Here is an 11391-nt window from a genome sequence, read left to right on the forward strand (position 1 = left end):
GCTGTGACAGAAAAGTTCGAAGTAGTATTCTCTATCAATAGGTTCATATAAAAAGTTTTCGACGCGAAGTCATTGAAAGCAAAATGCTCATTGTGTCATATTATTGTTTTCTGAGCTTCGTTGTCACGTGAAAGTTGTGTGTGCATAGGCCTTTAGTGCGCAAAGTAATATAAAAAGAAGAAACACTGTTTGTTTTTCCGGCTGTCAGTAGAGCAAGTGATTTTGTTTATTAACTTAGAAGTTGTTGCAAGCCAAGCAAATTTAACAATTCTTTTCAATTTGTGTACTGACTGTTATTAATTTAATAGAAATAGAAAATGTCCTCTTTATCGGGCGTTCGAGTGAATCTCTTCAACGAGAATTTTCTCAATGAGTCCGAACAGGATGCCAATTCCGTGTTGACCGAACTGGATAAAGGATTACGTTCCGCAAAGTTAGGTGTGCAGTGCGAAGCCATAGTGCGTTTTCCAAGACTATTCGAAAAGTATCCGTTTCCAATATTAATAAACTCTTCATTTCTGAAACTGGCAGAGTTCTTTTGGAACGGTTCGAATCTCTTGCGCTTTTGGGTGTTACGAGTATGCCAACAAAGTGAAAATCATTTAGATAAAATTTTGAATATTGAAGCGTTTGTTAAACGTATATTTATGGTTATACACTCGAACGATCCTGTTGCGCGTGCATTAACTTTACGCACATTGGGCGCTGTGTCACGTGTGATACCGGAAAAACAGCAAGTACATCATGCTATACGTCGGGCATTAGACAGTCATGATACTGTAGAAGTGGAAGCTGCAATATATGCGAGTGGTCAATTTGCCGCACAATCACGTTCGTTCGCTATTTGTATGTGCGCTAAAATTTCTGACATGATTGAATCATTACAAATACCAGTTCCGATGAAGTTACAGCTCATACCAGTCTTAAGGCACATGCATCACGACTCCAACACATCATCACTGGTGAAAGATCTTTGTCTCAATTTGTTACCAAAGTACCCTGCTGAAAGCTTCGTGGTGGCTATACTTGATTCACTGACCCAACTTTCTATCCGTACATTAACCGGTGTACCAGATCAAGTAAAATTGTTGCTTGACTTTTTGCAAGATAAACGAAAACCTGTCCGAGCGCAAGTATTGAAATCACTCACCCAACTGGCCGATCCACAGTGTGTACATGCTTGGCCAAAGAAGGCAATGAGAGAACTTTTAGTAAAGGCACAAGGTTGTGAGGATTCTCGAGAACAATATCTTTATTTAAATATACTACTTAAGCTATGTGATTGTCCACTAACTTGTCATGCATTGTTAAACGAAGAGCAAGAATCAGTGACGGAGTTGTGTCTTACGTGCATTTGCTTAGATGACTATGCCACCGCCATTCAAGCAATGTCAATCTTAGCCGCTCTTCTGACTTATTCGGGCGGCGACAAACAAATTACATCTAATATTATGGAAATAGTAAATATACACATGGAAGGTTTAATTTTCTGTATGGTAGGCGAAAAAGAAAATGAACGCGAATTGAAGAAAATACTTTGTTGTGGTATTAAAATTGCCAGTGTAAACAACGAATTCGGCACAGATTTTGTTAACATGTTGGCTGAYTTAATTACCGAAGAGATAGAATATCCACCACGGAATGCTGAAATGATGTGCGATGCGTTAGGYGCTCTTGGTTCGCATTTTCAATTGCGAAAATTCGCACCGAAAAACTTGAGTACAGAAGAACCCATGGACATTGATGACGTGCAGCCATCAACATCAGCACAGGTTGCATTGTCAGCGCAAGGAAAGATTGAARCGGCGAGCGCTGCGAGTGAAGAAGCAGGCAAACCTGTAGTAGCAGGTGGAGAGCCAACCGTAAGTGCGTATGTGCATATTTTTTATTAACCTTATACTAGAAATGTTTTTACWTTACAGGATAATCCAGTGTTAAATCGTCTGCTTTTTATTTTACATAAACTGAATGCWATTATGGATGCTGGCGCAAAAGAAGATCAATTGCATTCAGTTGAAATTTTAGCTTCCGTCGCTCTCCAGTCTATGATTGGTTGTTTTATACCCAAGCAAGTAATGGAATGCTTTGAACGTTGTTGTAGCAAAGTAAATTGTTGGAATCAATATCGTATAGCAAGATCGGCAAGCCGTTACGGTCAGCACTATCTTGCTGCACATATGTTTTCTAAAATATCCCAGATCACTGTTGTGGACAAGCTACATTTCTTTCTGATGGGCTTAGCACAAATGGGAAAAGCCGAATGTATATTAAATTACGGTGTGGAATATGAATATATGCGCGACAATTATGAACAGTGTGCTCCTTTACCCCCCAGCGTAAAGTCTGAAGATAAGTCGTCTAAAAAATCTACATATGTGCTAAAACAGATGCCGCTCATGCAGCGTTTGGAATCTGCAATCAATTTGTACTGGCAAGCGCTCGCAAGTTTGCGTGCTAGTTCATCGCCAGCCAATCCACTTACATTTCAGCTGGAGTATCTAAAGCTGCGTGCACAATTTTTGCAGACACTTTACATGGCAGTTACAGTGAAAAATGCACAGATTATTGTACCACCACCGGCAATTGCAGGAAGTTTAGCGCAAAGCTCTCGTGATTACTTACAAAAGTTTGGGCATGTTACCAATCAGTTGCGCAAACTAGTGAAGGCATTGAAAAGTTGTGAAGAATCATACTCACGCCTTTATAAATCTGCTTTCGATGCCGATCCAGTAACATTAGAGTTTTTGGAAATAGCCGAATATCAATGTGCTTTATTTGCACATATTGTTGAGACGATTTGTTTTGCTACGCCCTCAGATCCTCCCGCATTTTTGACCAATGGCCAGTGTCCAGAAACTCGCTACTTTGCAGCCTGCTGCCACCGCATGGAGCAAATGCAACGCAATTTGCCACAGGAACCATCGAATGCGAAGACTATAAGTAATCGACATTTAGAAATTATACTAAGTGAAATTGAGTTGATAACTAAAACTCCACTATGCTTACCACGTTACTTCTTTCAAGTCTTGCAATCTACACAGATTAAATTATCTGTTAGCCCGCAGCCMCGTAGTCCAGGTGAACCAGTGCTTGTACAATCAGGCAGTAATTTAGTAATTAAAGTAGAAGGCGTCATTCAGCATTATGGTAAGAGACGTTCCATGTATCGTAGTGTAGATGCCGTACAATTGACACTAACATCACAACTGGTTACACCTCGTCCTGCAAGTGAAACACCTAAATCTACAACTTCTGATACAGTTACACTAACACAAACAGTTAAACCACAACGTGACTTCTTGACTGGCAGCTTTCTCTTGCCAATTTCAAGTGGGGGACAATGGCAGGTTACCTTGGAGACATATGTGATCGATGAGAATGGCATCACATGGTGTACGGGGCCGAAAAACTCGATGCTCGTTCGTTTGTTAGAAGATCCGGCAAAGGCAACAGCACCAGCACCRTCAACATCAGCGCAAKCTGGTCAGACACGTAGATTTTAGAACTAGTTTACTAACTAAATTATGCTTCAAAACAAAATAAAGTGTGTATGAAAGAAATGCTCTAAGTTTACTGAAATATTTCAGTTATTTTGGTTTTTAGAACGTAATAATTTTTATTTTACTTGTATATCAACAACTTTAATAATTATAATAAAAAATAATTGTTTCAAATTTGGACACCTTACTTTTGGAAAGGATAATAATCTAAGCCGGAATTGTATTTGAACTTGCGTTTTTGTTTGCGTTTCGCTATATCTATCATTTCCTGGACATCCTTACGATAGGCCGGTGGCAACATTTCTTCATGTAGTGTGCATTGGAATTCTTCAGGTTCTTCTATCTTAAATATACGTCGTCGTACAATGTCAATGTCACGTCCAAACTCCTCCATAAAATCACTTATTTTCGTTGGTGCTGCATCAAACGATATGTTGAAATAGGTGCCATCGCGATGCACTATACCGTGTTCACTGATTTTGTGCGGTAACGCTCTTGTACCTAAATTCTCCAATTTCCTGATTACGCAGCCTTTGTCTAAAAGTGTTCCGGCCGTGCGCTTCAATACAGAAACAATCTCCGGCTAAACGTCAAAGAAAATAAGAAGTGAATAAGCTGTCATGTATAAAAACTTTAATGCAGAAGTACTTACTCTGGACATTTGTCTCAAAACCACTGCCAATTCATAGGAAGGCATATTTAATTTAATCTAAAAATTGTCGATTTTGAAGAGCACTGTGTTATGAAAGTGTACAAAGTGGAAAAGTAACCTCAAAGACAAAATTATTTCAGTGATGCCATGCCTTTATTTTTCTCTAATTAATTTGTGGGTAAATTGGGAAGWAAAGCAAACTGCCAAAAGGAAACGGAAAATGTAACAAAATGTATGATTGTATTATTCACCGTTGTAAATTTGTAAATTATCTTTTATAAGCAAAATTAATCGTTAAACCTTGTGTAAAAGACAACGAGTTTGTATAAACATATATAGTTTAGTGATCCAGTTTAAACAATTTGTTTGGAGATTGTATAGTTGTAAATGCTATGGTGGCCCAATATCGTCAACTCCGACAAATGATCTTAGAGACAAAAGGGCGTGCGTGAAATTTCAGATCGATATTACATAAGTTGAGTGATTAGGAGGGAGGATGGAATCATGTGTAGAAGTTCATGCAAGTAAGGAAAGTTCCCTGAGCGCCATTCCCTTGGTAGCGACTTCCGGTCTTAGACCAAGTATTTTCTGAGTAGTAAAAGAGCATCAGTTTGAAGGAGAGTTGAATTAAGAGCTCGAATCAACCCTCCGCAGGGTTGCGCGCTGGGTTTGGGACCCGCCACGAAAAAAAAAAATGCCGCCAATGAGAAGGAAACCACAGCCTTCGCTGTTAAAAACTCGGCTATAACCATGTAAGCGTTGTCTACGCCAATAAAGAAGGAGAAGGAGTATATGCACACAAACCAACATGGCTAAATCAACTCATCTCCTCGTGGTCTGACACGTTTCTCTCTGTGCATTGCAAACTTCTTGACAAACTAAATATGGCCCATTAAGGACCAAAATGTATGGTATAATTCTTCCATTTCATTGAATACACAAATATCGTCATATAAAGTTGACATTACGATTAAAGATAAATAGAAAAAACTTGTTCCAATGAAGTATTTTTTGAGCTATTCTTCCTATATTTTCGTTCTAAGCACAGCTTTTTAAGAGTGTAAAAGTAAGGAAACAAATATTCGATCGCTAAACATTAATTCAATATTCCACATCTATACATTTAATACTTACGGGATCAGCATATTTTGCTTAAATTAAAAACATTTTATAGTAACTATTTGTAATAAATTTTATTTCAACATGAATTAACAGTTCAAATCAGTATACTAATACGTATCACTGTGTCTGTGTGTTATTGTATATGATTCATAAATACTTTCTAATTTATGTTTAACGGTAATTWAATGGGAGAAGACACTTTCGTTACAGTATTTTTTACACAGTGGTTGTTATCTTGCGATTTACACTTTAAAGGTATACAAGTTTTCCAAAAAGTTCTTATTGTAAATACTTTTTTTTTCGAAAAATATATTTATCTTTTTTATGCATTAGTGTAAAAGATTTGCAGAGAGAGTTTCTTTTGTTATACATATATGTATGTAGGAGGATAAATATGTTCAATATAAATGCTTAATGGCACGAACGAGACAATTATATGTTACGTAAATACATACATACACACAAACGCGCCTCTGGTACAATGTAATATTTTCCCGTTTTATGCTGTATTTGTAAGTGCCGATTTAGTACAAATCAGAAAAGAGTGTATTATTAAATATAAGTATAGTGTTTAAAGTTACAAAATCAAATGTTTTTGTTTATAAAAAAGTTTACAATTCTTTGTTGTTTACGATAGGCTTAGAATACGTTCAATATAAGTTTATAAAGTTAAAAAATACATGGAATGCAAAATTTTGAATACATTTGTTGTTTTTGGGGTTTTGCGTCTATTCTAATATAATTTTGGACACTTATGGAATGYTTAAATATTAAAATGCCGCTAAATATATGTATAACGCTGCGTGCACCCACATTCATCCATGTAAGTACCAATGGAATTAGTTTAACCGGCCGCACGCGCATACCCGCTATACTATTTGCTGCGCAGCAGAAATAGCATTTACATGTGCCGAGTGTTGCCGAAGTTGATGCCCGACTGATTGGCACCCTTGTTTGAGCCGTACTGCAGTGAGATGACATTTTGACCGGCACGCAATTGTTCTTCGGAGAAGTTGCGCACATTCTTATCGGCTTCTTTGGGACCAATTGATGGCTTGCCGTAGTTGTGTGCCTGTGCAAAATGAAAATTTATAATTTTGATAAAAGTTTATGATTAGATTGTTTGATTAGTTATGATTAGAAWGTTTTATTACCTTACGGCCCAAGGATTGCAGGCATATGACTACAGAGTTCAAGTTTTGTCGTTCCCAAAGATCGACACTCTGGAAGGTCTCCTGTGTGGGTACGCCAAAGTTTTTTGCACAGGCCAGGAAAGCTGTAAGACGAGAATACAATGGAATAAGATAGAAGACACGTAACAGTAATAGATGCATTTCAGGCAACGATATAAGTATATATATACATATAAATAGCGTTGGCATCAGGTTGTTTATCAATACTATTGTGACAAAAATTATTTTTTCTTGAAGCATGAATTTAAGTTAAATTTTGCTTTTTTAGGAGAACTTTAATATTCCTAATTCTTTCTCTAATACTCGATATCCATTTAATTTTATAATATATTCTTATTAATTTGTATGAACATTAAATTTATACGAAATTAGCGGTCGCATAACTGGTTAGCAAATTGTTTTCACTGGATAACGAGATACACATACATATGTACAATGGCAACACTAATAAAATGAATTTTTATCACTCACCGGAAATATTCTCCATGCACTTGAAGGCCATTTTGCTTTCRTTGACTTTCTTGATCGAGCCCGGTTGCAATGAGTTGGCCAATTTGCACAATAAAACACCATCCTTCAGCACTTCGAAGAAGTTATCCATATCACCGGCTGTGTTGATCGGTTCGCCGGTAACAATCTTGATCCATTCTAGACATTCTTGAGCCAACTCTTCGCTGTATTTTGAGTTAATCTGAAAAGTGTTTCAAACAGTTAGTGTTGATATCAGTTAAATATGTGCATGTACATGTTTAACGGTAATTGTACAAATTGCAAATWAATAAATTTATCTATTAATTGGATCTCAAGTGAAATCACGATCTAACCTTATTTTGATACATTTTTCGCTAATTAAATGTTAGAAACGATCCTATGAATTCGATGTGCCGATCACTTGTGAAGCAAGAAAATTACTAGTATGTGCACTCAAGTACAATAGTTTAAAGGAATTTTCGCAATTAATTGGTGTACAAAAATGGCAAGTACCGAGAATCTGTTCCGTGCTTTTTCTTGTATCATTATCATTGGAAATTGCGCTTATCAATGTGATAAGATTGGCGATTGTCGTTGTATTTTCGCTAACATTGTGCATAACACTTATTGGGGCGCACCGAAAGGTAGTGCATACACATCTGCATATAGTATCTAAGTATTTTTATTACCTTTTAACTATACCCTACAATTTGTACTCTCGGTTGCGTATATTATATATTTACATTCGATCGATCGAAATCTTTTCTTCTGACTAAAATGAATCACAACTGCTCCAAATAGGTTGTAAGTTTACATATATGAATATCCATGTACATATGTATATTAGTATGCTGGCTAAATATGGTGTCGGCTTAGCCAATTATGCTTTTTCATACTTTGCGAACTCTAGCGTTTCTTCATTTTTATTTTTATTTTTTTTTTTTTTCAAATCACTTGTGTCGACTACACTTTTTTCGGTAGTCCGTATTGGAAGAAGCACACACATAGAATTATATTTGTGTCGACTACACTTTTTTCGGTAGTCCGTATTGGAAAAAGCACACACTTAGAATTATATTTGTGTATTATTTTCAGAAAAAGCGAGTCCGTATATGGTAAACGACCGCAACATAATCAAGCTTGTAAAACATGCTGACATTGCAAGTAGCGTAACATATATAGTGGTGGACTTGAACAGTCATGTGTATGCAACTATATGTATATGTATGTATAATATATATCAATAGAAGCCAATGAAAAATTCAAATAGACCATCTACTCAACTAAAATCAATTCGATTGAGACAAAATCGATTATTCGGTTTTACTATAAATTAATTTGTTCAGCACTTCGATAAATCGCTTTTGACGTTTTTTACATCAACAATAATACTAATTATATCCAACAAACTGCATAATTTTTTAAATGTTGCTGAAAATTCCAAAGAGGCTTTTTGGTTTTTATGGGTTAAATTTCAAGAAACTTTAAATGGGATACAAATTGGCCAAATCTGTGTTTCGATCTCATCTTTCCATCAACAAAACCCGGCACTGCTTCCTATAAATCTATCAGCCACTCAGAGACCGCTTAGAACATGATCTCGATTTTTCGAATAAGAGCATCGATATTTCAAATAATGTTAAGACATTAAAATAAAAGAGAGGAGAAGCTCGGCCAAATAAAAAGCGGTTTCACAACATTCTAAGAAAATAAAATTTTTGTTAAAAATATGTTACTGTTTTAATATTTAAATTAATATTAAAGGCATCGAAGCTGTAATACCCTTCACAATTCCATTTATTAAAAAAARATCTTTCTCATGAGTTTAATCGGTAATTTAATGAACCGATGTCGGTAATTCTGATGAATGAGCAGCTTTTTTTGGTGAAAAGGATTTGCAAAATTTCAGATCGATATGACAAACTGACCAACTTGGCTTACCAGACTCAGCTCATCATGCTGATCATGTACRTATAATATCATGGTAAACTTATTATACAATATTCAGGGTATAAAAATTACCAATAACAGGTTCTCATTACCGATACTTAAAACAAACCACTCAAACAATTCCCGATCACGTCAGTCACACACATCCAACCGAAAGCTTTATTAGGGCGAATGATCTCATTGTTAAAAACAAAAACTCGTACATGCAGTTAATTTGAGTAAGCGTTATCGCTAATTGTAAGAAAACAAAAACAAGAATACTTTTTAAATGGAGCGGTACGGCACTTGATTGAGTTACCTATTTTAACATATTACATAGTTATATGTTAATATGTATTGGAATGTATGTACTATATGGAAGGGTGTGCGCGTAAGTATGTTGGCTTTGTTGTTTCTAGGTGAGTCTGTTTTCCGTAGGTTATCAATACACGTAAATAACGAAACATGTTTTTTAATCAGCATTCATATCTGAACGAGGTTACTGGCTATACGAGGGAGATTTATTACCAAAAGATAATAAAAAACGAAAAGAAAGTGTACTCTCGACTACGAAGACAATGGCTCAAGTTACTAGATTCATTATCAATGCCGAAACTATTCGAGAATTTACTATGTATGCGTAGCACAGCACTGTGCATTGAAATAAAATCACTGTTATCAAAAACAAGTTCTCAATAGATAAAATTTTCASAAGGTTACGTTAAGAGAGACATTGATTACAAAATTTTTAGGGTATATACAAATAGTATATATAAATAGCTAGAGAGATAATGCGTTCTCTTTGGAGCTGCTATAAACCGACAATTTTGCTTATTTATTTTATGATCATGTTTCACTCGAAGAATAAGCATGATGGACTACCGATGGACTTGAAATATTTTCCTCCCAGTTCTGGAATATACATTATCCGGCTGGTTTTGTAAAGGAGTGAACTCTTTTTATTCTTCAGATTACGTTGCTTTTAGACAAGACACCAAAGATATATTAAACCATGCTTGGACTTTATATGACTCCATGTAAAAACTAATAATTAACCCTTCAAAAACTTGAAGAAGCTTCTGCTTTGTTGAATATYCACGCCATAAGTAGGAAATCGAGCTTGGCTAAATAGTAATTTTGAAATTTTWTTCTATTTAGCATTTTAACAATTATGCAATCAAATACAAAAAAAGTCAGAAGCACACAAATAAAGATAGGTTTCAAATTTGCCCATGCAAAAAACAATCCAAAACGAAGAGTTTAGGGAAAAAACACTCTATTATTACTCAACGATTTTTGCGTAAGCTTGAGTTGTGGCTGAGCTTTAGAATTTGCTTCTGCATAATTAATGTCGACAAGGAAAGATGATTAGTGCCTGAGCCAAGCCAAGCTCGGAATGTGCAAGTTCAAGTAGGAGCGGTAAATATGAAACCATATACACACACATATAAACATTTAATATATGTGTAAGTATGAGTAAAACAGGCAGTGGAAATTGCGTGAATGGAATCGCTTTAGCAAATGTCGATGTACGGCAAACAATAACTCTTGCCTCTGATTGACATACTACTACAATTAATGTTTCAAACGGAAAAATATATGTATATATAGTATATATATTCACATATATAACATTTCCAAACACACAGAATTTTTTATTCACACACTGATAGTATGTGTGTCTTTCACGTCAGTATCGGTTCGCAAAACTGCCTGACTGTCTGTCTGTCTTTTCACTGTCTGTTGGTGGGCACAATATATACTCGATGGCCACAATAACTGACGCCTTTAGCTGACAGTTTTATAATCAATTTTAATTTATTTATGCAGCAAGAAATTACTTGTCTTYTTCTTGCTGCAAATAGTTTTCGTTATAGAGAATATGCAAATTAAGCCGTTATTTCAAAATGGTAATGAAAACAGTGTAAATTTAGTATGCTAGAAGAAATTATGCGGATGACGGTAGATGACAAACAGAAGTATTTTGGCAGTTAATAAAATGTTGTTTAGAAATTAAATTGGCATATGAATCATGATTATTTATATCTACATACTCTCTGTATGTGTGTATGCATGAATATCAAAAATATAATGTTTGTACAATATAACAAATAAGCAATTTATAAATGGCAACTGCAACAAAAACGTTAAATTAATGAGGTCACAGTGCTGTTATTACGAATATTGTTATTCTCTACAAGTGTGTGTGTGTACTGAGGCTCGTATAAAAATTGAAATAAATAAAATCGATTACGCAAGTTTCGCCTCACTCGGTAAATTATGACAACTTATACGTTGGTATGTACTACATACATACATACATACATACATATTGGCGTTGATAAACACCATATATGTTATATTAGGTATGTGTGTATGTATGTATATTTCGCATATATGTTTTGCTGGAATTATTATATATACATACAGTTAAAGATCAAAATTGATCTGGATTGACAACAATTGGAAACATAACACTAAATTTTTTTAATGCACTAATTTGGATCAAATTTAATCAGATGGT

At 35.3% G+C, this 11391-nt stretch overlaps 3 protein-coding genes across 4 annotated transcripts in view; 1 reads left to right on the forward strand and 2 right to left on the reverse strand.

Moving 5' to 3' along the window:
* The first annotated feature begins 133 nt into the window (after positions 1-133).
* Positions 134-3512, forward strand: LOC108971494 (integrator complex subunit 7). The gene is made up of 2 exons (XM_018937593.1): positions 134-1862; positions 1923-3512. Exons 1-2 carry the CDS (start codon positions 318-320, stop codon positions 3501-3503), a joined length of 3126 nt encoding a protein of 1041 aa, XP_018793138.1. The 5' UTR covers positions 134-317; the 3' UTR covers positions 3504-3512.
* Positions 3513-3596: 84 nt separating this feature from the next.
* Positions 3597-4279, reverse strand: LOC108971495 (probable 28S ribosomal protein S6, mitochondrial). Its single transcript, XM_018937594.1, has 2 exons — positions 4153-4279; positions 3597-4083 (listed from the first exon to the last, which is right to left on the reverse strand). The coding sequence occupies exons 1-2, from the start codon at positions 4195-4197 to the stop codon at positions 3685-3687; spliced, it is 444 nt and encodes a 147-aa protein (XP_018793139.1). The 5' UTR covers positions 4198-4279; the 3' UTR covers positions 3597-3684.
* A 1047-nt stretch (positions 4280-5326) lies between these two features.
* The window catches only part of LOC108971496 (myophilin), a 17881-nt gene continuing 11816 nt past the window's right edge, over positions 5327-11391 (reverse strand). The window contains exons 1-4 of one of the 2 annotated variants that reach the window (XM_018937596.1): positions 7292-7400; positions 6939-7158; positions 6429-6550; positions 5327-6346 (exon numbers count right to left, since the gene is read on the reverse strand). In XM_018937596.1, the coding sequence (XP_018793141.1) occupies positions 6176-6346; positions 6429-6550; positions 6939-7158; positions 7292-7306 (528 nt within the window). In that variant the 5' untranslated portion in view covers positions 7307-7400 and the 3' untranslated portion in view covers positions 5327-6175. Of the gene's footprint in view, positions 6347-6428; positions 6551-6938; positions 7159-7291; positions 7401-11391 lie in introns of those variants that run through there. The other variant, XM_018937595.1, reaches the window with a different exon arrangement.

The sequence above is a fragment of the Bactrocera latifrons genome, unplaced genomic scaffold (genome assembly GCF_001853355.1).
Source record: "Bactrocera latifrons isolate USDA-ARS-PBARC rearing strain unplaced genomic scaffold, ASM185335v1 scaffold_346, whole genome shotgun sequence".
In the NCBI taxonomy this organism is placed as follows: Eukaryota; Metazoa; Arthropoda; class Insecta; order Diptera; family Tephritidae; genus Bactrocera; species Bactrocera latifrons.

Bases quoted from the DNA above. Each gene is read 5' to 3' on its own strand.
- LOC108971495 (XM_018937594.1), bottom strand. From the start codon at position 4,197: ATGCCTTCCTATGAATTGGCAGTGGTTTTGAGACAAATGTCCAGA. The intron at 4,084-4,152 runs GTAAGTACTTCT...TTTGACGTTTAG, and splicing joins TTTTGAGACAAATGTCCAGA to CCGGAGATTGTTTCTGTATT.